General features: G+C 37.9%; 1 protein-coding gene across 3 annotated transcripts in view; it reads left to right on the forward strand.

Moving 5' to 3' along the window:
- LOC120464473 (schwannomin-interacting protein 1-like) overlaps window positions 1–13,482 on the forward strand; it is a 192,895-nt gene extending 179,413 nt beyond the window's left edge. For all 3 annotated transcript variants that reach the window (XM_089120828.1, XM_089120829.1, XM_089120830.1), the window contains 4 exons: window positions 2,192–2,389; window positions 6,920–7,043; window positions 7,114–7,207; window positions 12,907–13,482. In XM_089120828.1, the coding sequence (XP_088976954.1) occupies window positions 2,192–2,389; window positions 6,920–7,043; window positions 7,114–7,207; window positions 12,907–12,958 (468 nt within the window). In that variant the 3' untranslated portion in view covers window positions 12,959–13,482. The remainder of the gene's footprint in view (window positions 1–2,191; window positions 2,390–6,919; window positions 7,044–7,113; window positions 7,208–12,906) is intronic.
- The last annotated feature ends 13,145 nt before the right edge of the window (window positions 13,483–26,627 follow it).

Consider the following 26,627-nt stretch of genomic DNA (forward strand, 5'->3'; position numbering starts at 1 on the left):
GTGTCACAGAGGTCACACAAACAAGAAACAGCCCCATCCAGAATGCCCCTGAATCTGGGATGTGGTTGAGAGCCATGGCTTCCCAGCAGCGGCGGTTACAGTAACGCTACGCATGAGTCACAGAGGGTCAGCGGACAGAGAAATGACCCCGCCGACACACACACACACACTGACCCTGACAACCATCATCATCATCATCACAACAGTCTGAATCACACACACACGCGCTCGCTCACGCTGACCCTCGTCAGCCTGAATCATTACAGCAAACACCACATGTGTAGATCCCCGCTGGACACTCACAAACACACACACACACACACACACCACATGTGTAGATCCCCGCTGGACACTCACAAACACACACACACACACCACATGTGTAGATCCCCGCTGGACACTCACAAAACACACACATACACACGACATGTGTGGATCCCCCTGGACACACAGACTCACAAACACACACACACTAGTCTCACTTATTCTTCTACATCTATTTTTGGGAGAACATTTATTGACCCAATGCACCAATATACAATATATTGGGTAAGCAGTAGGCATGCAGACGCTTCTACGAACATGTGACAGAACGGCTCTCTGTCAGGAGCTCAGTGAATTCAAGCGTGGTACCATGATAGGAAGCCTCCTCTCGCTAAAACATATTTCACACTCAACTGTTATAACAAAGTGGAAGCAACAGAAACTCACCCATGAAGTGGTCGACCACGTGAAATCCCAGAGCGGCTCAGTGCATACTGAAGCTCACAGTGTGCATACGTTGGCACCAGACCTCCAAACTTTGTGTGGCCTTAAAATAAGCTCAAGAACAGTGCGTAGTGCGAATCACACTTCTCTGTCTAGCAATCCGATGGATTATGGCGTGGGGTTGTTAGGTGGAGGGGGTTATGGTGTTACCAGGAGAGTTGAAGCTGTTATGGCTGCAAAGGGTTGGCCAACTCCATATTAAACCCTACGGATCAGGAATGGGATGGCATTAAAGTTCATGTGCCTGCAAAGACAGACGTAAAGGCCAAATTGCCCAAGACCTTTGGCAATAGAGAGCCTAAGCCCCTCCCCTTCCGGTCGACCACCATGGGACCTTATTTCGGAAAGATATTGTACGGTAGTCAATGGCGAGAGACAACAAATATTTTGATCTGGTTTGAATTGTGCCCTGAATTACACATATGATGTTTGTCAATTTAAAAAAAACATTTTAAAGTAAAGAAAGTCACCGTTGAGATATAAGACTGTGAAAATACGTAATTACAAAGACTACAAACCCCAAAGGCGCACATTTTCTCCCAATGAATGAAGCTAACTTTACTGAGGCTGTCTGTCATTGTTTCTACAGTCTTACGTTATAATCGTAAAGTTACGCCGTCATACCTGAGTGTTTCGTACCAGACTGCACACACACGAGCAGCGGATCTCGTTTCGCTTCCCGGGAGATGTAGTTCGCAGAGCGATTTTCACATAAAACTAAATGTTACTCTTCTGTTGTATGACAAACAAAACTTTTTTTGACTTTCAGAATTATCTTTTAAATTGACAAACATCATATGTGTAATTGAGGGCACAGTTCAGACGGAATAAAAAGATTAGATGTCTCTCGCCATTGACTACCATTCATATTTTTTCCGAAATAAGGTCCCATGAGCCGGAAGCGGAGGGGCGGGACTTAGGCTCTCTATATGGTGTAGTGTCGGCCCAGATCCGGCTCACATAGGTTACACTTGATTCCAGACGGCCCAGAGACGTCGGCCGGATTCCTTTCGTGGTGTAAACGCGTATGTGTTACTTCACCCGCCCATAGGCCCTGAGACTGGACAGGACAGTGGAAAAAAGAGACAGATTAAAACACCAGGCTTAAATGGGAATGTGTGTCCCTCGTCTACTTGTGATTTAATCCACCAAAACACATCCAGGTGTACCAGATGTGGGCCGGATCTGGGCCGACACTGTTCCTGTGTGGGGAGGACCAACCAAAATGTCCTCACTTTACTCTCTTAGTCTAAAACTCAAACCGGTTCCCACAAAGATAGCTGTACAAGTACACTCACACACACATACACATGTTCACATTTCAACACAACTTTATTTTGTTCTGCTGTTAATATACTTTTGTATTACATTAGGAAATAGCGCACAGTCGGTCAGATGAAGAATCATTATCTTCTGTCCTCAGAGCAAGCAGAGCTCGTCCTACTCGGACAGAGACACAACGGAGGACGACTGCGAGTCTCTGGAGGACATGGACTTCCTGAGCCGGCAGAAGAAGCTGCAGGCCGAGGCCAAGCTGGCGCTCGCGATGGCCAAACCCATGGCCAAGATGCAGGTGCAGGTGGAGAAGCAGAACCGCAAGAAGTCCCCGGTGGCAGACCTGGTACGTGCTCTCGGGTCACGCTCTCTCACACACCAGACTCGTGCGGTGTGTGTGTGTGTGTGAGGGCTGCAAAACAGAAATTGTCAATGATTATGAAAGACTTTGGCCTGTCATTTCTCCACACTTTTTCTCAGTAAGCACAACAGTTATTTATCAAGAATAACCCTAGTGTGCTTAGTGCTTAGAAGTGTGCACTTCAAATCTTAAGAAGTATATTTTATAGATAAGATTTATAGGTATATTTTTCAAATGTACCTGCAGATAATATAGTATTAATGAAAAAAGAGATCACATGTTCAGGGCTGTTCTTCAGGATACCCCCTCTCTTTAGTACACTTAAAAGTCGACAGTCTAATTTCAAAGTGTTTTGATAATCGTGTGTTGTGCTTTAAAGGAGTGCTCTGAAATTGATCCTGACTAACTTACTGAAGCACATTTGCTTTTAATTTAATTGTAGTGTGCTATTTGATATCAAAGTTATTAATGTGCTAAATTGAAGTTTCATCATTACATATAAAAGTTTCAGTACAAATTTTCATAAATGCTTGTCAGTACACATATTTTAAAAACAACAGAAGGAACATCAAATGACATAAAGATGATTGTAAGTCCTACAAAGGTCAGACTTAAATGAAGTATGCTAAAGTGTTCTTCTTTTTCACATGGGAAACCATAAAGCCCCACATTAGTTCAATCTTGACACAGTAAGTGTGAAATTCGTGTCATTTTAATAACTTCTGCTAGTATGACGATGGTCATTATTAAGTAGAATATAGATTACAGTGCAGTATATTAATAACTCATGGCAATTCCCTCTCCTGAACCTGTGCGGTCACATTGACATGTTTTGTGGTTGGCTGGGCAGTCCGTGGTGTGTGTGGTGATCATGACACGTTTTAGGTGCTCTGCTTTTAAATCAGTAATGGTGATGACGTCTCGATCCGAGACTGGCTCTCCCGTCTGTCACCCCCGAGCTGAAACTATGACACACACACACAAGCAGGAAGCAGCTGGCACACACTTCCTCTCTGCGAGCTGGAGCGTCTTCTGCCGCCCACAGTGAAACCGCACGAGTCCTTCTCTCACACACACTCGCGCTGATTCCTCTGGCTGTGTGAATTTCTTGGAAACACTCTTAAGATGGGGCTTATGATGCTGTTTCTCCTCAGAGGGGCAGCCCATGATTAGATCATCTCAAACTCATCACTGACACACTAAACTCACACTGGCTTCAGCCTTCATCAGGTCACTTCATGCAGTCTTGCACCAGTGAACCCAGTAACGGGTGTGTTTCACTGGACGACCCGTCCGATCCTCCACATCTGTCTGTGTGAGACTGTCTGAGACGTTCATGCTGCTCCTGAGGTCGTCCAGTGCTTATAGATGAGAATTGACGTCTTCTCATGCTGATTTCTGGCGTGTTGTAAACTATAACATCAGACGCTTCATATGGACGCTTGTTTCCGCCACAGAATGAAAAAATAAAAACTTTTGGTCTCACAAATTTATAGTACAATTGTGTAATATAAAGTCACAATTTTGTGTTATAAAGTCAGAATTGCAAGATATAATCGCAATTTGGAGATATAAAGTCGCAATTATTTTTTAAAGGGATACTCCACTTTTTTGGGAAATAGGCTCATTTGATCACTCCCCCAGAGTTAAACAGTTGAGTTTTACCATTTTTGAATGTATTGAGCCTTTTTTTTAATATTTAGAAGAATATCAGTAAACAGGCAGTTTCTGGTCTCATTGATTTCCATAGTATATTTTTTTTCCTATTATTGAAGTCAATGAGACCAGAACTGTCTGGTTACTGATATTCTTCTAAATATCAGAAAATCGGCTGAATGGATTCGAAAACAGTAAAACTCAACTGTTTAACTCTGGGGGAGTGATCAAATCATACCACTTATTACACACCATTTCACCACATATATATATATATAATTATGGGGATAAGAGATATTGATTTCAGATGAAACTGTATTAAAATCACACCTGTTTGTATCTCATAGTCTCACAGTGAACGGAACAATAGTCACACAAGAGAGAGCGAGTCCCTGATAGCGGATGGCATCATTTAATAACTGTACACAAATATTGATTGAGGTATAATACTTCATTAGCTCACCAAACATAAAACTTCCAGAATGAAAACCTGTTCTTAGCGAGTGACCCGGATGAGCCCGTGTTTCTGTTATCTGGGAATATCACACCGCGGGATGGAGCGATTGACCAATCAGAATCGAGCATTCCAGAGCCGTGTAATAAAACGTTTTATTGTGTGGTGGAAACAAGTTTCCATACTTCAGGCTGGATACTGAGATGGATACTTATCCGAATGCTGCGTTCAAGTCATCTCGTATAGATCGTAATTACAAGTTGAGCGCACTTGAACGCCACCACAATGTCGTAAATACCAGTGGGGAGCTCGGGATTTTCTTTAAGCCCCGATCTGTACGAGTTGGGGGCGTGTCAGTGAGAAACGTTCATTCAACGTCTGTTGACTGGTAAATTTTAATTGAATTTCAATGTTTACTCATTGACATTGTAAGGCTTTTTCATTTATAAAGCAAGCTCTCTGCACAAAATATGATATCATTATAATATAAAAATTATACCTAATGATAGAGTTTGCATTGGCTTCATAAGCTAATAAAAACCATAAAAAGAAAAACACACCTGATGCGCATTCTTTGTTCTTCTTCTTTTTTATTAGCTGAGTTAAACAACCTTGCTGTATTTTCCTGTAATTCATTAAAAGAAGGTACACCGCCATTTTGCTCCGATGAAACTGACTTGAACGCACCTCACGTCGTAAACACGACTTCCCACCTCGTACATACGAACTTCCCAGGAGGACTTGAACGCAGCAAAATACCAGTCGATTCAATATTCAATGGATGGATGGATGGATGATGGATGGATGGATGATGGATGGATGGATGAATGGATGGATGGATGATGGATGGATGATGGATGGATGGATGGATGATGGATGGATGGATGATGGATGGATGGATGATGGATGGATGGATTGATGCGTGGATGGATGATGGATGGATGGATGGATGATGGATGGATGATGGATGGATGACGGATGGATGATGGATGGATGATGGATGGATGGATGGATGATGGATGGATAGATGATGGATGGATGGATGATGGATGCGTGGATGGATGGATGATGGATGCGTGGATGGATGGATGGATGATGGATGGATGATGGATGATGGATGGATGATGGATGGATGGATGGATGGATGGATGAATGGATGGATGATGGATGGATGGATGGATTATGGATGCGTGGATGGATGGATGGATGATGGATGGATTGATGGATGGATGGATGATGGATACGTGGATGGATGGATGGATGATGGATGGATGGATGGATGATGGATGGATTGATGGATGATGGATGGATGATGGATGGATGGATGGATGGATGGATGATGGATGGATGGATGGATGATGGATGCGTGGATGGATGGATAGATGATGGATGGATGGATGGATTATGGATGCGTGGATGGATGGATGATGGATACGTGGATGGATGGATGGATGGATGGATGGATGATGGATGGATGGATGATGGATGGATGGATGATGGATGCGTGGATGGATGGATGGATTGATTGACTGATTGATTGATTGATTGATTGATTGATTGATTGATTGGTTGATTTTCTGAAAGCACACTTGTATCGATCCACAGATATCGGTGTGTTTTAATGCAGAGCAGTGTTCAGTTTCTTCAGTTTATCCTGCATCTCCTCACACACTGTCTCGTGCTTTATCTCCTTGTGTCTGGATCATTGCGATTAATGAAGTTCCTACACGTAATTTGGGGAGGAATTGGCTGATGTTTCATAAATCTTTGAACAGTCCAGCTCCTTATTATCTCACACAGCTTTAATGGGGAAAAACATTTTTAGTAGGAAAAGCATGTGAAGTATGAAGTGAAAGTAGAACGGTGTCAGTCTGAAGCGAGTCCTCCTGGGAACTTTCAGATGGTGTTTTACCTGGAGCTGATGCAGAATTACCATGTGTGATACTAGTATTTGTAATGTCAAAAACCTGCTTTAGTTTCTGTGACGTTAAGCTTTTCTCCAGTCTCCGTCATGCCCTTCACACACAGCAATGACACGCGGAGCTCGGAGAAACACACGGCTCGTTCATATCTCCTCACCATCACACATCACCCCTTACATCATTCATATCCCTCAGGCAATGTTCTCAGAACTGTAGCTAACGCTTCGTTATGAAGACCAAACAGTAACATTCAAAAGTATCATTCCATATAGTTTAATTAATGATAAATGGATTTGAATGTTCATATAACCATCAAAAACATTTTACTACATGTTTTAGAACGTTCAGAAAACATTCAAAAGTAACATTCCATCATTTTTGATTAATGATTAAATGGAATGTTCATATAACCAACAAAAAAGTTTGTTGGTTGAGTCCTAGTATTCACTCTGTGTGTGTGTGTGTGTGTGTGTGTGTTTCCAGCTTCCTCACATGCCACACATCAGTGAATGTCTGATGAAGAGGAGTTTGAAGCCCACAGACCTCAGAGACATGACACTGGGACAGCTGCAGGTCATCGTCAACGACCTGCACTCACAGATCGAGGGTAACACACACTTACTTTCACGCTCACACTCACACACACACACACACACTGACGGGTGATTGCTGTGCAGGTCTGAATGAAGAGCTGGTGCAGTTGCTGCTGGTGCGGGACGAGCTTCAGATGGAGCAGGACGCCATGTTAGTGGACATCGAGGACTTCACCAGGTGAGCAGCTCCTGCTTCACACACCCAATCAGCATCATGGTAGGAAGCCTTCAGACAGCATATTTCAGCCCAGATCCGGCCCACATCCAGGCCGTGTGCGGATCCAAGTGTCCCAGTTGTGGGCCGGCACGATGCTGCGGTGTGGGACTAATGCGGGAACATTATGGGAAGAGCTCTAGCCAGACGGGATTTCTCCACTCTCCACTCCTGATTTCTAACACACACTCACAGTGTTCAGCTGTCAGAGCAGACACTACAGGTGATGCTGTCCGTCGTGTTCATGTGTAAATTACACAAGCTTCTTTTGTCCATAAGATCGAAAGATCTGGAAAATGCCATACATAGACCCTTCCCTTGAAGAGGTCCGGCCAGGAGTGGCTAACGTGGACATTAAACAGTAGGTGTGAGTGAGTGTGTGTCCCCCGTCTCCTGTGAGCGGTCCACCACACCAGCATCTGACTCAAACCACTGAAGGCCACTTTATATTCAGAGAAACGTGATGGTGTAAAAGCTGCAGCAGTGAAGGACAAATTCTGCTTACACTTTATTTCAGCGTGCCTTAACTACTCTAACTACCCACAAGACTGTTTACTGTTTAACTACTCTAACTACCCACAAGACTGTGTTTACTGTTTAACTACTCTAACTACCCACAAGACTGTTTACTGTTTAACTACTCTAACTACCCACAAGACTGTGTTTACTGTTTAACTACTCTAACTACCCACAAGACTGTTTACTGTTTAACTACTCTAACTACCCACGAGACTGTGTTTACTGTTTAACTACTCTAACTACCCACGAGACTGTGTTTACTGTTTAACTACTCTAACTACCCACAAGACTGTTTACTGTTTAACTACTCTAACTACCCACAAGACTGTTTACTGTTTAACTACTCTAACTACCCACAAGACTGTGTTTACTGTTTAACTACTCTAACTACCCACAAGACTGTTTACTGTTTAACTACTCTAACTACCCACGAGACTGTGTTTACTGTTTAACTACTCTAACTACCCACGAGACTGTGTTTACTGTTTAACTACTCTAACTACCCACTAGACTGTGTTTACTGTTTAACTACTCTAACTACCCACAAGACTGTGTTTACTGTTTAACTACTCTAACTACCCACAAGACTGTGTTAACTGTTTAACTACGATAACTACCCACGAGACTGTGTTTACTGTTTAACTACTCTAACTACCCACAAGACTGTGTTAACTGTTTAACTACGATAACTACCCACAAGACTGTTTACTGTTTAACTACTATAACTACCCACGAGACTGTGTTTACTGTTTAACTACTCTAACTACCCACAAGACTGTTTACTGTTTAACTACGATAACTACCCACAATACTGTTTACTGTTTAACTACTCTAACTACCCACTAGACTGTGTTTACTGTTTAACTACTATAACTACCCACAAGACTGTGTTTACTGTTTAACTACTATAACTACCCACAAGACTGTGTTTACTGTTTAACTACTATAACTACCCACGAGACTGTTTACTGTTTAACTACTCTAACTACCCACAAGACTGTTTACTGTTTAACTACTCTAACTACCCACAAGACTGTTTACTGTTTAACTACTCTAACTACCCACTAGACTGTGTTTACTGTTTAACTACTCTAACTACCCACAAGACTGTGTTTACTGTTTAACTACTCTAACTACCCACAAGACTGTTTACTGTTTAACTACTCTAACTACCCACGAGACTGTGTTTACTGTTTAACTACTCTAACTACCCACGAGACTGTGTTTACTGTTTAACTACTCTAACTACCCACTAGACTGTGTTTACTGTTTAACTACTCTAACTACCCACAAGACTGTGTTTACTGTTTAACTACTCTAACTACCCACAAGACTGTGTTAACTGTTTAACTACGATAACTACCCACGAGACTGTGTTTACTGTTTAACTACTCTAACTACCCACAAGACTGTGTTAACTGTTTAACTACGATAACTACCCACAAGACTGTTTACTGTTTAACTACTATAACTACCCACGAGACTGTGTTTACTGTTTAACTACTCTAACTACCCACAAGACTGTTTACTGTTTAACTACGATAACTACCCACAATACTGTTTACTGTTTAACTACTCTAACTACCCACTAGACTGTGTTTACTGTTTAACTACTATAACTACCCACAAGACTGTTTACTGTTTAACTACTCTAACTACCCACAAGACTGTTTAACTACTCTAACTACCCACAAGACTGTTTACTGTTTAACTACTCTAACTACCCATGAGACTGTGTTTACTGTTTAACTACTCTAACTACCCACGAGACTGTTTACTGTTTAACTACTCTAACTACCCACAAGACTGTGTTTACTGTTTAACTACTATAACTACCCACAAGACTGTTTACTGTTTAACTACTCTAACTACCCACAAGACTGTTTACTGTTTAACTACTCTAACTACCCACAAGACTGTTTACTGTTTAACTACTCTAACTACCCATGAGACTGTGTTTACTGTTTAACTACTCTAACTACCCACAAGACTGTTTACTATTTAACTACTCTAACTACCCATGAGACTGTGTTTACTGTTTAACTACTCTAACTACCCACGAGACTGTTTACTGTTTAACTACTCTAACTACCCACAAGACTGTTTACTGTTTAACTACTCTAACTACCCACGAGACTGTGTTTACTGTTTAACTACTCTAACTACCCACAAGACTGTTTACTGTTTAACTACTCTAACTACCCACGAGACTGTGTTTACTGTTTAACTACTCTAACTACCTACAAGACTGTTTACTGTTTAACTACTCTAACTACCCACGAGACTGTGTTTACTGTTTAACTACTCTAACTACCCACGAGACTGTGTTTACTGTTTAACTACTCTAACTACCTACAAGACTGTTTACTGTTTAACTACTCTAACTACCCACGAGACTGTGTTTACTGTTTAACTACTCTAACTACCCACGAGACTGTGTTTACTGTTTAACTACTCTAACTACCCACAAGACTGTGTTTACTGTTTAACTACAGTAACTACCCACTAGACTGTGTTTACTGTTTAACTACTATAACTACCCACGAGACTGTCTTTACTGTTTAACTACTCTAACTACCCACAAAACTGTTTATAGTTTAACTACTCTAACTACCCACAAGACTGTCTTTACTGTTTAACTACTCTAACTACCCACAAAACTGTTTATAGTTTAACTACTCTAACTACCCACAATACTGTTTACTGTTTAACTACTCTAACTACCCACAAGACTATGTTTACTGTTTAACTACTATAACTACCCAGGAGACTGTTTACTGTTTAACTACTCTAACTACCCACAAGACTGTTTACTGTTTAACTACTCTAACTACCCACGAGACTGTTTACTGTTAAACTACTCTAACTACCCACGAGACTGTTTACTGTTTAACTACTCTAACTACCCACAAGACTGTTTAACTACTCTAACTACCCACAAGACTGTTTACTGTTTAACTACTCTAACTACCCATGAGACTGTGTTTACTGTTTAACTACTCTAACTACCCACGAGACTGTTTACTGTTTAACTACTCTAACTACCCACAAGACTGTGTTTACTGTTTAACTACTATAACTACCCACAAGACTGTTTACTGTTTAACTACTCTAACTACCCACAAGACTGTTTACTGTTTAACTACTCTAACTACCCACAAGACTGTTTACTGTTTAACTACTCTAACTACCCATGAGACTGTGTTTACTGTTTAACTACTCTAACTACCCACAAGACTGTTTACTGTTTAACTACTATAACTACCCACGAGACTGTTTACTGTTTAACTACTCTAACTACCCACAATACTGTTTACTGTTTAACTACTCTAACTACCCACAAGACTGTGTTTACTGTTTAACTACTCTAACTACCCACAAAACTGTTTATAGTTTAACTACTCTAACTACCCACAAGACTGTCTTTACTGTTTAACTACTCTAACTACCCACAAAACTGTTTATAGTTTAACTACTCTAACTACCCACACGACTGTCTTTACTGTTTAACTACTCTAACTACCCACAAAACTGTTTATAGTTTAACTACTCTAACTACCCACAAGACTGTCTTTACTGTTTAACTACTCTAACTACCCACAAAACTGTTTATAGTTTAACTACTCTAACTACCCACTAGACTGTGTTTACTGCTTAACTACTCTAACTACCCAGGAGACTGTGTTTACTGTTTAACTACTATAACTACCCACGAGACTGTGTTTACTGTTTAACTACTCTAACTACCCACAAGACTGTCTTTACTGTTTAACTACTCTAAAAGACAAGACTGTTTACCGTTTAACTACTCTAACTACCCACAAAACTGTTTATAGTTTAACTACTCTAACTACCCACAAGACTGTCTTTACTGTTTAACTACTCTAACTACCCACAAAACTGTTTATAATTTAACTACTCTAACTACCCACAAGACTGTCTTTACTGTTTAACTACTCTAACTACCCACAAAACTGTTTATAGTTTAACTACTCTAACTACCCACTAGACTGTGTTTACTGTTTAACTACTCTAACTACCCACAAAACTGTTTATAGTTTAACTACTCTAACTACCCACAAGACTGTGTTTACTGTTTAACTACTCTAACTACCCACAATACTGTGTTTACTGTTTAACTACTCTAACTACCCACTAGACTGTGTTTACTGTTTAACTACTCTAACTACCCACTAGACTGTGTTTACTGTTTAACTACTCTAACTACCCACAAGACTGTGTTTACTGTTTAACTACTCTAACTACCCACAATACTGTGTTTACTGTTTAACTACTCTAACTACCCACAAGACTGTGTTTACTGTTTAACTACTCTAACTACCCACTAGACTGTGTTTACTGTTTAACTACTCTAACTACCCAGGAGACTGTGTTTACTGTTTAACTACTCTAACTACCCACAAAACTGTTTATAGTTTAACTACTCTAACTACCCACAATACTGTCTTTTACTGTTTAACTACTCTAACTACCCACTAGACTGTGTTTACTGTTTAACTACTCTGTGTGTGTGTGTGTGTGATGGGTAGGTTTAGGGGTCGGGTTAGTGTGTGTGTGTGTGTGTGTGTGTGTGTGTGTGTGTGTGTGTGTGTGTGTGTGTGTGTGTGTGTGTGTGTGTGTGTGTGTGTGTGTGTGTGTGTGTGTGTGATGGGTAGGTTTAGGGGTCGGGTTAGTGTGTGTGTGATGGATAGGTTTAGGGGTCGGGTTAGTGTGTGTGTGATGGATAGGTTTAGGGGTTGGGTTAGTGTGTGTGTGTGTGTGTGTGTGTGTGTGATGGGTAGGTTTAGGGGTCAGGTTAGTGTGTGTGTGTGTGTGATGGGTAGGTTTAGGGGTCAGGTTAGTGTGTGTGTGTGTGTGTGTGTATGTGTGATGGGTAGGTTTAGGGGTCAGGTTAGTGTGTGTGTGTGTGTGTGTATGTGTGATGGGTAGGTTTAGGGGTCAGGTTAGTGTGTGTGTGTGTGTGTGTGTGTGTGTGTGTGTGTGTGTGATGGATAGGTTTAGGGTAAGGAGAGAGAATATACAGTTTGTACAGTATAAAATCCATTACACCTATGGAGAGTCCTAAAAAACATTAAAACTCAATGTGTGTGTGTGTGTGTGTGTGTGTGTGTGTGTGTCCACAGGCACGCTCAGAGCCAGCAGAAACACCTGGCAGAGAAAACGCCAACTAAATGAAGACCCTCCACACCATCAGATCAGATCACACACCTTTCCTTTGCTTCTGTGGTTCATCATAACACACACGGGACGTCCCACACACTCCAGCGCTCGGCCTTCGCTCACTCATCCGCTGCCGTCTCTTACCGTTGCCACTAAATTATAACCGTCAAAGCATACAATGAGAAATTGAATTCAAGTTTTAGAAAAGAAGAAGAAAAAGAGTGTTCTGAACAGCCGTGATTTCCCCGTGTCGTGCTCCAGGTGGACAGTGTGTGTGTGTGTGTGTGTGTGTGTGTGTGTGTGTGTGTGTGTGTGAGGAGGGAAGCACGCCTGCCTTGTACTCGACCTGTAGCTTTCGGTGACGTTCACTCCGACTGGTTTTCAACGGTTCGTGAATGTTGATTCTGACACGAGTCATTTGAATAATAATAAGTGTGTTAATATCATTTTCATTCTATTGTATTGAGATTGTTTATTTGAGGGAGATGCTTATGTACAGATATGTATAAAATAAGAAAAATAAAACTTGGTTTCATACACTGTGGCCTGCTGGGTCGTCTTTATGATCTACAGTAGAATGAAACGGATTAACTGTGAGGTTCATTATCAGTTAGCATTATTAACTAACATGAACAATGAGCAGTACAGTATTTGTTACAGTATTTGTTAATAATGTCAATCCAGCTGTTCATGTTAGTGCATTCACTGATGTTAACACTGTAAGTGTTTCAGATGTGATGTACTGTACATTTTCTTTCATCCAGTTTCAGTGACTCTCGTTTCCAGAAACGCCGTTAGTCATCTCAGAAGTGGCTTTTCTTCCTCGGCTCAATTATTTGCCGTTTTGTAAATGAATGTGTTTCACTTTGGAAATTTGTCACTCCCACAGATCAAGTAAATGTATGCCTCATGTTCTATTTGAGGCCGAATATGACTGTTATTACACATTATTGCGACAAAAAGAAATCCTGTAAGTTCACCACATCGTGTGATGAAGAGTGAGAAGACTACAGCAGATCATCATCATCATCATCATCATCATCACTCGGGTATTGATGACAATTGAGATTTGTGGTTGTGACTTTTGAATGAAGTGAAATGTCAGTGTGTGTGTGCTGAGGTCACTGATGATGCGAGCGTGTGTGTTTATTCCAGTTTCAGCACAACAAACCAAAAGAAAAACTCTCTCTGTCTGTGGGTGTGTGTGTGTGTGTGTGTAGCACACCAGTGAGGTTTAGAGCATCACTGAGGGATTCCCCAATCATCCATGTGTACAGTATAAAGCCATCACACTCTTACTAGAACACACACTCTGACCTGACGACACACACCATGAAGATCTGTGAGTATCAATCATCATCTATGATGATTTATGGTGTTCATGAAGATCTGTGAGTATCAATCATCATCTATCATTTATGGTGTTTTTTTATATTTTGGGGGTATTTTTGAATTTATTTACTTCAAAAAGTACCATATTTTCTATGTAAATTATGCTTATTTTTATGTTTTATTTTTTTAGCTACATTAAAATATCTTTCCAATAAGTTCTTAGAGCTAAACCCTAAAGATGAAGTGACTTTGCCGTCAGCTGGTGTCTTATTTTGGCTTATTTTAGTTTAATGCTCAAGTTTTTGCAAATTCACTTGCATTTTCTTTTGAAGATACAGCTAACTAGCTAACTAGCATAACTATGCTATAACACTTCCCACACACTAACCCTAACATAAATCTTTCTGCATTTAAAAAAAAAAAAATCTTTATTTTTACATTGTTTTTTTTTTTACAAAATGAAGACATCCCCAAAATGATTTTTGGCCAGGCTTAGCTCATAATATCAGATCAAAATGTGGTTAATAAGCTATATTGTTCAATAATATACAAAATATGGTTAAATAGGCACAGGCACAAGATTGAAAGCTTTGTGTTTCTCTCTCATTATTTGTTGCAGTGTTTTGTCTGCTGGACCCGAGCACAGGAAGTGAACGAGATTCACTGCTGAGCCCAAGGGATTATGGGTGATTTAAACGGGCTTACCAGTGGATCGTCCACATACGGCTACCTGAACCACACGTATAAAGCCCACACTCTACAACAGGGACTCTGCGAGTCACACACACGCACACACTAAATCACCCTCACTAGGAAATTAGGACAATATCTACGTAAATATAAAAACTCAGACAAGGCCAATCACACACTGACAGTGGTGGAGGAAGTACTGAATCTCAGTACTTAAGTAAAAGTACAAATAACCAGATAAATATTTACTTTAGTAAAAGTAGAAGTAACACAATAGCAACCGTACTTAAGTAAAAAGTAAAAAGTACCTGAAAAATGTACTTAAATGTACTTTTGTATTAAAAGTAAAAGTACTTGCATAACAATTTATTCTCTTAATGACTATTTTCTAATGATTAATAAAACATTTAATTCTAACTCATTCAACCTAATACTCCTATAATGATGTTCAATAATTATAGAAAAAAATTGTTTTCACCATTTCTGAAACAAGCTTGCAATTAGGCAATATACACATCATGCTTTTCCTTACTATATGTTAATAACTATGTTTGGCAGTAATTGCGATTAATTTACGGTGTAATTCTGAACCTCTTGCCTTGCCATAATCCTAACCAAACGTATATTACACACGGTGCGTTTCCTATGCACGTAAAAAAAAAATTTTCGCGAATAAATTGCACGATAAACACACTGCGTCCGAGACGCATTTAGTGTGACCGGGTTGATATATCTATGGCAACCAAACATCACTGATCAGAAAATGTAATGAAAAAGTAACAGAAGTTGTAGAAATGTAGTGGAGTAGAAACCAAAAAGCTACATGACATTTCTCACTAGTAAGATAATATAACAGCGCTGTTCTTGAAGCAGATCAACTTACAGTTTTGAGAGAGGTAATTCACACACACTTAATCTCTCTCTCTAATAACTGCATTACTCTGCTATCAGTGGCTCAAGCCTCTGTTTCTAGCTCATGGCAGCGTGGGATGTGAAATTAGTCCTACACACAAGAACAAAACCCTGACAAATGTCTTGAAATACAATATCTGGACGATGTTAGAGGTGTAGAATAAGCAGAATAATTGACTCCAGCGTTGTGATGTCGTCAATTATTCCATACATTATCCATTGTTTACATCTAAAAGATGTGACGCCTAAATGATCATCATCGCTCTTTAACCCTCTGGGGTTGTTCGGCCCAAATGGACCCGAAGAATTTAAATATATTTTTTTTAAATCACAGCTTCCTCAAAATGGTCCGAAATTTGGTGACTTTGTTGGTATTTGGTATTTGAACACCCCAAAAAAATTGGGGACAGGATGTGAGTAGTCTAAGTGTTTTTGTAAAAAATAGTCACACTTGGGGTGTTCGGGTCCAAATGGACCCGCATGGAAAGTGAAAGTATAATAATTGCTGCAAAATGTAACGAAGTAAAAGTAAAAAGTATGCACTATTTATTCTACTTAAGTAAAGTAAAGATACGTGAAACATGTACTTAAGTAAAGTAACAAAGTATTTGTACTTCGTTACATTCCACCACTGCACACTGAAACCGAAAACACAGCGACCCCTTCTTATATCAACTCAAAATTAAAGTGAAAATGGATTTAATTGCAGCAATTTAACTTCATTTACAAGAACTTAGAACAGGGGTAGGCAAGTTCGGCCCTAGAGAGCTGCTGTCCTACAGTGTTTGGCTCCAACACTCCTGCTTATAGCCTTAGTAATCCTGAAGACATTGATTAGCTTGTTCAGGTGTGTTTGATTAGGGTTGGAACCAAATTCTGCAGGACAGCGAGTCGAATCACTCCATCAGATGTTGTGCTTCTGGAGGTCTGTCTGGTTGTTGAAGAACGTCTTCCTTCCACAGTAACCTGCTCCTAGCACACATACACCTTTAGTGAACTTACTCTCACTGATTTAGTCGATTTCAAGTGTAGATTGAATGATCTGAGGTATAAGCATGCTTCAAAAATATTTAATGCGAGTACTAGTTGTCAGTCTGAAGAGTGAATGTTAGGTCATATTTCACCTCCGAATCAAAATCAAAATGAAATTATATAAACCATTACAAAAAGCTTTCTTTGTGACATTATTTACATGACAATTAAGCACATTTCCTTCCCAAATGATCATATATATATACAGAAAGTATGTTTAAGTTTAATTGTAGGTTGTTTAAGTTTAAGTAGGTATGCTAGTGTTTATTGTACCGATTTTAATGTAAAAAAAGAAAAGAAAAAAAAAATATATATATATATATATTAGGGCTGTGCAAAAGTTAATTGTGTGTTTACATAATATATTTGTGTGTGCTGTATATAATTATTTTGTATATATAAATACCTATGCATGCATGTATATATTTATGAATTATTTGCGCTTAAATTCTGTATATATTTATAAATACATAATCTTTATTATATAAATATAAATATGTTATATATGAATAACACATTTTCTTAAATATATACATGTATGTGTGTGTATTTATATATACAACATAATTATATACAGCACACACAAATATATTATGTAAACACAGACTTTTATTTTGGATGCGATTAATCGCAATTAATTTTTGCACAGCCCTAATATATATATTTATTTACATATATTTATATATATTTTTCTTTATTACTAATTTTTTACATTAAAATCGGTACACATATACATACATACAGTTCATATGCATAATAATATACAATATGAAAATGTGAGTAGCCCTCAATCAGGTCATGGGGTCTATACGACCCCAATCGACTTTTACTTAATAAAAAATCTCAGTGGAATAAGATTTTGTTACTTTTCATACATTCTCTATCTATACACACACAAAAACTGGGCTTGATTCGGTTGTCCTGAAGGTATGTAAATAAAATGTTTACACTTCTGGTATTCGGGGTCAATATGACCCCACATTGAAATGAATGGGAAATGTGAAGAAAAAAAAACTAAATACATTTTCTTCATCCAGCATGAATCTGAAAATGTTGACACAGTAATGAAGGCGTAGTACTAGAGCCTAAATCCAATGTATCATAAAAAAATAATATTTCATATGCAAGCTAATGGTGTCGTTGAGGAATCGTGTGGTATATGGATACAAAAGTACTTTATATCTCCAAAAACACAGCATTAATGAATAGATGAGAAGTAAACTAAAAAAATTGTATATTATTTGTATGAATAAAAATGAATATTTTTTGTACCATTACTCAATCAATTGTTGGGGTCGTATAGACCCAGAAGTGTAAACTGGAACTGTCATGTAAATAATGTCACAAAAATAAAAATATAATTGATTTTATGGTGAAATATCTGGAAATTTGTGTAAGGCAAATTTTGTGATGATTAAAACGAGTAGAAACATGGGGTGGTGGAAGCCTAACGGACTGTTAACACAAAAGTTGGAAGGTCGATCCTAAATAAAGTTAACACACTTCTGCTTTACCACCCCTGTGATTGGACATATATAATCAGCACCAAAAAATCTATAATTAAAAATCAGTTTCATAATGTTCCCTGCAGTTTAGCTACAGTCACCTGTTCACCAGCACAGTGATAGGGCAGGTGTTTTTAGCCAATAGAAAAGCAGACTGTTTAAACGGCATTATGTCGGCTGCCCAATAGGAGCTCAGGGACTGCAGTTGAATGTCTATAAGTATAAGTACATATATACATACTTGGTGCAAGTATACATAGTGCACCCAGTGTGAGTAAGCAGTCTTTAGATCTTTTGTAAATGGAGGCTGGTCACCAAACATTGATCAATAAGGTATTAGTGAATTGGAGCAGTGTCCCTGATCAAGCACAAGGGAAATGCATGAGGTTCATTTGGAAAGCATGCTGTGTCCCGGATCAGTGCTCACTAGTGCTATTATCGTATCATCACAGATAATATTGGCAAGGCGGAAATTACGTGATCATTTTGAAAAGATGAGCGTGCCGTTCTTCACGATAGTGATTTAAACTACTTTACAGGCAACAAAACTTGGACGCTGTGTGCTTATGGGAATTATTCATGACTTAGATCAGCTTTAAAAACAGTTGAATGTTGACGTCGGCGTCCGTCCATCTTCTCATCTGTGCCACGCACATTTACTGTGATGACAACAGTGCATTTGCACTTTATTCTTTAGGCACTTATTAATTGGAGTTGATTTACAGTTATAGTGTTAATGTCTTCCTTTTACCCCTTTAAAGGAAAGTTTCAGAAGTTCAGCTGATGCGATGATCTTTTCAAATAAGCAAATCTTCTGTTTACAGTATTGTGCTTAAAATGGATCTGCATCTGGTCATTGTTTTGTTCAAATAATTTGAGTTTATTGGAGCAGATTGACGTGTGTTACTGAAGGTGGATATTTTCTTCTGGTTTTCTTGGTGCATATTCTGTGAAATTTACAGGGTTTACTTTATTTGAATTACAATAATGATGAGAATTTAGAAAATGTAAATGTAAGGAAGAAAATGTGCTTAATTTTCATGGGGATAGTTTTAATAAAATATAATAGATTTTAGGGTCAAATATTATCTGGATTTCTTTTTTTTTCAGTCAGATAGGCAAATAAATTAATTGATAAATTAGTTTTTTTTGAAGAATGGAGTGGTGGTAGCCTAATGGTTATAAATATTGCGCACAGATTCGCAGTTTCGTCACACTAGTATCAAGCTAGTATAATATCTTCACAATCAGTGTATTTTAATATTGTCTAATATATTTCGAATGAGAATTTGGTGAGAAAATATGATTCATTGTCACTCAATAAATCATCCTAAAATAGGCATCTTTTTTTCCTTTTCTTTTTTTGTAGAATATAATTAGTCCAATTAAGTCAAATAAATAAAATAAATGATTTTATGATTATTAAAAAGGTAGAAAAATATAATAGCCAAATGGTTATAACTGTGTGACAGACATGTTAAGTCATTTTGGCAACACTTTATTTTACAGTGTCCTTGTTAAGTAAATTATTTAATATAATTAAAGAACATGCAACTATCCCTCAACCAAACCCTACAGTAAGTAAGTGTTAATTGATATTACTCGGTACTTAAATATACTGTATAATTACACTGTGACACCTTGAAATGAAGTCATTTATTTTTAGCTAATACTGTATAACGTTGAAGTCACCAACAGTGTTTTATGAACATAAATGTTCATAAACATTCATTGCAAGCTCATTACTGTCAACGTCACATTTCCAAAGTGAGAAACCAGTGGAAATATACTGACCCGTTCACTGAACCTGGAACATTCCTCTAGATTTCATTGTGTATTGTCGGCTAAATGTTAGTACACTGAAATATCATCGAAATGGAATGACATCACCTAAAGTGTGTGTGAGAGAACTAATCTAACGAGCAGTAGATTTGTGAATAAAGGCAGTTGGTTGTTAGTGTTAGTTGAGTGTGTTAGAATGGACTCGTCATGTTCAGTTTTGTGTTTTCTGTTGGTCAGTGTTGTCCATGTCAGCCTGTGTTGTTCCTCAGAGAACTTTAACACACACTTGTGCCGTCCGGGCGTAAATATCATTGACAGAATTGTTTCAATGCCTCCAAGTAGTTTGTAAAACTGGCAGAATTTTTAAAAAAGAAAGTGTAATCGCTATTAAATCTGTAATAATCAGTCCAGCCATATAGATGAACTCATCTACAATCCATATTTTACAGGTCAGAGGTTATGGATATGCGTGTGGAAGGTTTTTTTGTTTTTAATGCCATACACAAGGTTCCGTTCCCAAGGAAATTATTTTTCATGTTTAATATTTTGCAAGGATAAAGACAAAAATATGATTTTATTTTTTTACCATTCTTTGTTGCCCTTTGGTGTTACTGACCTGAAGATGATTACATTGATGATGATGACAACAAAGAATACAAAGAGCAATTATTTGCACTGAGTATGCATTTTGGAGAATTCTTTGAAATGTATACAATGGCAAGCTACATATCCACGCTTTGTGGAGAAATACTGTATGTCGAGTCAGATATCTGTATATAGTTTGACCTTTGTACATATATATATATATATAAATATATACATGAGAGTATTCATGCTCCTGATCACTCCAGCCTTTGGTTCTTTATTTTCATCGAAAGGCATTTGCTGACTGCATTGTGCTTGAGTCTGAATTTAGACATGTACAGCGCCAGTATCTATGAAATGACAACTATAAAATGATGACAATGAAAAACAACCTGTGTGTGTATTTGTCTTCTTGGTGTGGAAGAATTACGTTAATGGAGGCTTCGGTTAAATAAGGAAATATTACTGGCAACATTTAACAATTTACAAAACTGAGGCCAGAGTCACAAAAATCTTCGTGAGTCGAAGAGTTCTCAACTCTTTACGGAAGAGGATTAGGGCCAAGCAATAATACAGAAAATACAACCCTCTCGACTGTATTCTCGAAATTTAATGAGTTTATTCTCAAGATTGTATTTCGACTTTTTTCTCGAACAAGTTTCTTCTCGAAACACGACTTTATTCTCAAAATTTAATGAGTTTATTCTCAAGATTGTATTTCTTGAAACACAACGACTTTATTTTCGATATTTAATGAGTTTATTCTCAAGATTGTATTTCGACTTTTTTCTCGAACAAGTTTCTTCTCGAAACACGACTTTATTCTCAAAATTTAATGAGTTTTTTCTCGAAACACAACTTTATTCTCAAAATTTAATGAGTTTATTCTCAAGATTGTATTTCTTGAAACACAACGACTTTATTTTCGATATTTAATGAGTTTATTCTCAAGATTGTATTTCAACTTTTTTCTCAAAATTTAACAAGTTTTTTCTCGAAACACAACGACTTCTCGATATTTAATTAGTTTATTCTCAAGGTTGTATTTTTCGAAACACGACTTTATTCTCTATATTTAATTAGTTTTTTCTTTTAAGATTGTATTTCGAATTTTCTCTCGAAATTTAACAATTTTTGTCTCGAAACACAACAACTTTATTCTCGAAATTCAATGAGTTTATTCTCAAGATTGTATTTCGACTTTTTTCTCGAACAAGTTTCTTCTCGAAACACGACTTTATTCTCAAAATTTATTGAGTTTATTCTCAAGATTGTATTTCTTGAAACACAACGACTTTATTTTCGATATTTAATGAGTTTATTCTCAAGATTGTATTTCAACTTTTTTCTCAAAATTTAACAAGTTTTTTCTCGAAACACAACGACTTCTCGATATTTAATTAGTTTATTCTCAAGATTGTATTTTTCGAAACACGACTTTATTCTCTATATTTAATTAGTTTTTTCTTTTAAGATTGTATTTCGAATTTTCTCTCGAAATTTAACAATTTTTGTCTCGAAACACAACAACTTTATTCTCGAAATTTAATGAGTTTATTCTCAAGATTGTATTTCGACTTTTTTCTCGAACAAGTTTCTTCTCGAAACACGACTTTATTCTCAAAATTTATTGAGTTTATTCTCAAGATTGTATTTCTTGAAACACAACGACTTTATTTTCGATATTTAATGAGTTTATTCTCAAGATTGTACTTCAACTTTTTTCTCAAAATTTAACAAGTTTTTTCTCGAAACACAACGACTTCTCGATATTTAATTAGTTTATTCTCATGCAAGATTGTATTTTTCGAAACACGACTTTATTCTCTATATTTAATTAGTTTTTTCTTTTAAGATTGTATTTCGAATTTTCTCTCGAAATGTAACAATTTTTGTCTCGAAACACAACAACTTTATTCTCAAAATTTAATGAGTTTATTCTCAAGATTGTATTTCTTGAAACACAACGACTTTATTTTCGATATTTAATGAGTTTATTCTCAAGATTGTATTTCAACTTTTTTCTCAAAATTTAACAAGTTTTTTCTCGAAACACAACGACTTCTCGATATTTAATTAGTTTATTCTCAAGATTGTATTTTTCGAAACACGACTTTATTCTCTATATTTAATTAGTTTATTCTCAAGATTGTATTTCGAATTTTCTCTCGAAATTTAACAATTTTTTTCTCGAAACACAACGACTTTATTCTCGATATTTAAAGGTGCAGTGTGGGATTTTTAGCGACATCTAGCGGTTCGGTTGTGAGTTTGCACCAGGTTTGCACTAAGGGCTCAGCCCACTGCTCACCCCTCCCTTTCGAAGAATCTACGGTGGCTAAAACGGGACAAACATCTCGTCGGCTGAGACAGCAGAGAATAGCCAGAGTAAGCAGAATAGCAACATTTCTCCCCAAGTAGCAAACCCATAATACAGCGAGGGAGAATAACCACATGAAACTATGCAGTTATATATTTTTTCTAACAGGGTAGTAAAAGTTTAGCATGGTGTAGTGAAGTTTTTTATTCTTCCACGCAACAGACCAGGAGACTCTTGAGGTATCTTTCACGCAGAAGTTCTTTATTACGTCGCTGTAGTCATCTCAAGGATAGTCTGATTTAAAAGAACCTTACATTCTAATTTATACATTTCAAAGAGGGTGGGATTACATGAAGCTGGAGACACTGAGACAAAGCAAATGGTAATGCATGTGACCCTGGAACTCCAACTTCCAAGGCAAATGGTCTCAGACATTTACATACAGTAGCAGCTGTTCTAACATCAAACAGGCATTTTGAGACGATAGCTTAGCTTTCCCGTGTGGTCAAAGGACAGTCAGGAGGGTCACACTGGGAATTCCTACTGTTTTCAGACTTTCTCCATTTAAAACATTAAATTAACCATGTTAATAAAATTTGTAATGTCACAATGGCTAATATGAGCTGTTACTGTGGACAGTACTGAACTGTTTAACGCATTCAGACCCTGTGTCCATTACAATGGACATCACATGTCAGCCCCCTTTTTTTAACTTCTGGAGCATTTCACCTAGTTTAAAGCCTGCAGTCCATGAGACTGGACGTTTGTCATCCAATCAAATGCCAGTAAAGCTCTGCATGTAGTAATTATATTAAAAAAAAACTCTACATTGAAGAGAAGCATGGCAGCACTTCACTCCAAACACAGAAACAAGCAATATTTTCTGACGTTTATTTACATTTTGTATATATTTTTGCCAGTATTTCATAGTTTGCATGTAAAATAGAAAGATTGAACTTATTAAATACAGTTAAAAATCGACTGTAGAATTGCACGTTTTAAATCAGGATTTTTTTAAATGGACAGTAGGTTTGAAAGCCTGTTAATGAAGTCACATTTTCAGTGATGCTGATTGAAATTTCTTTTATTAAAAAAAAAAGATATATCACAGTACCGATACATTTTTTAAACTTTTTCATGTGCAGAATATACAGTTCTGAAGTGCTTGAACATGTAGCTGATGAAAATATCTGAAATGTTGACTTTATGTGGAGTAATGAGAAAGATGAAGACGTAAGAAAAATATCCATATTTAAACTTTATAAAGTAAAATAACTTCTGGCCAAAAGAACATATGGATTAGAACATATTAAATATTAATATTTTAAATATTTTATATTAATATATATTTTTTTATAGATAGATGCACTTTTATGATGGATAGATGCACTTGTATCATGGATAGATGCACTTTTATGAACATTCAAAACAGAAACAACCATACAGCCAATATAAAGCTTGGAAGGGCCAGGACATTGTTTAATGTAAGTCTGATTGTTTTCATCTAAGAGAAGAATGTCATATACACCAAGGATGGCTAGAGGCCAGGGTGATTAAATCATGGGCTAATTAAAATTTTTGGGTGAACTATGCCTTTAAAGGTAGCCTAGAAATCTAGACGCACCCTAGCGGCAGCAAAAATTATTTTGCAGCAAAGTGTGGTCTAGCAACTCTCCATAGACGTTTGAGCTGGAAAACCCCAACTCTGGTAGGGCCAATCACATCGTGTATAGAGTCGGAGGGCGGGCTTAACATAATGATGACAGTGTTGCGACGGTCAGAGAAAGCTCGGACATATTCGGTTTGAAGTCGTTCATCCTCGGATGCGGCCGGTGCCGCGCGCGCTGTTAAAAAAGCTGTGGCGAAATGATCAACTTGTCATATTTGCCGCGTTCGTGCTGTCACGTCGAGTATAAAGGCTTTACTCCGTGTCAGCGTGCGCTCTGATCGGTTGAGGTGCACGGACCTCTCCCGAATAATCTCCACCACCCCGAAGCACCACTACTCCGCCTCCGTTTCCCTCGTAAGCTGAAGAATTTAAACATTCTCTATGATATTATTTTTTTAATGACACACCGTCTCTTTCTCTCTCATACACACACAAACACACACATACTGTCTCTTTCTCTCTCACACATATGTTGGCTAGTTATAAACTCTTTAGACTTTTAATGATTAGTGTTTTATTTGTAATGTTTGTGGGTAGTGTAAAAAACAAAAAAATCCCTTATTTTCGGGATGGATTCCGGGAAATCTCCCTTATTTTCAATGTTCAATGTTGACAGCTGGACTGGATACGGTAAAAGTTTAATATATCAACTTGCTCCGCTGAGTACGTCACCGTCTTTGTTGCTCTGATTGGCTTTAGCGCTATCCAATTGCGTGCTGAGAGAATTTGAAAGACAACCGTTTATCATCTTGATGTAGGTCTGGCATGCCAGGCTACTTTAAAGGTATAGTTCAACCACAAATTATATTTGTCATCTCATGTTGTTCCAAACCTGTATAAGTTTCATACCATTTTTATGTTGGACACTATCCCGCCTGTACAGCCGGTACCCCTATCGTTTTTTTTTTGTTTGTTTTTTGAGGTCGAAATTTTGAGTTTCAAAGCTCTGGATTCTGATAGAGGGGCACAAGACTTTGACCTGAGTGCAAAATGGAGGCTCTAGACCCTTCCAGAGCTGAGATATCGAAATTCAAAATTTCGACCCGAAAAAAAAACGACGGTGTTACCCCTTTCGTTTTTTTCCGTTTTCGGGCGAAAAATTAAGTTTCTCCAATTTCCTCAAAACTCTGGATTCTGATAGAGGGCTGTGAGACTTTGACCTGAGTGCAAAAACGGAGGCTCTAGACCCTTCCAGAGCTGAGATATCGAAATTCAAAATTTCGACCCGAAAAAAAAACGACAGTGTTACCCCTTTCGTTTTTTTCATTTTTGGGCGAAAAATGAAGTTTCTCCCATCTTCTCAAAACTCTGGATTCTGATAGAGGGGCGCGAGACTTTGACCTGAGTGCAAAAATGGAGGATCTAGACCCTCCCAGAGCTGAGATATCGAAATTCAAAATTTCGACCCGAAAAAAAAACGACAGTGTTACCCCTTTCGTTTTTTTCATTTTTGGGCGAAAAATGAAGTTTCTCCCATCTTCTCAAAACTCTGGATTCTGATAGAGGGGCGCGAGACTTTGACCTGAGTGCAAAAATGGAGGATCTAGACCCTCCCAGAGCTGAGATATCGAAATTCAAAATTTCGAACCGAAAAAAAAAACGACAGCGTTACCCCTTTCGTTTTTTTTTTTTCATTTTTGGGTGAAAAATGAAGTTTCTCCAATCTTCTCAAAACTCTGGATTCTGATAGAGGGGCGCGAGACTTTGACCTGAGTGCAAAAATGGAGGCTCTAGACCCTCCCAGAGCTGAGATATCGAAATTCAAAATTTCGACCCGAAAAAAAAACGACAGTGTTAGCCCTTTCGATTTTTTCATTTTTGGGCGAAAAATGAAGTTTCTCCAATCTTCTCAAAACT

This window comes from Pimephales promelas, chromosome 16 (assembly GCF_988280905.1).
Source record: "Pimephales promelas chromosome 16, fPimPro1.hap1.1, whole genome shotgun sequence".
Taxonomy (NCBI): Eukaryota; Metazoa; Chordata; class Actinopteri; order Cypriniformes; family Leuciscidae; genus Pimephales; species Pimephales promelas.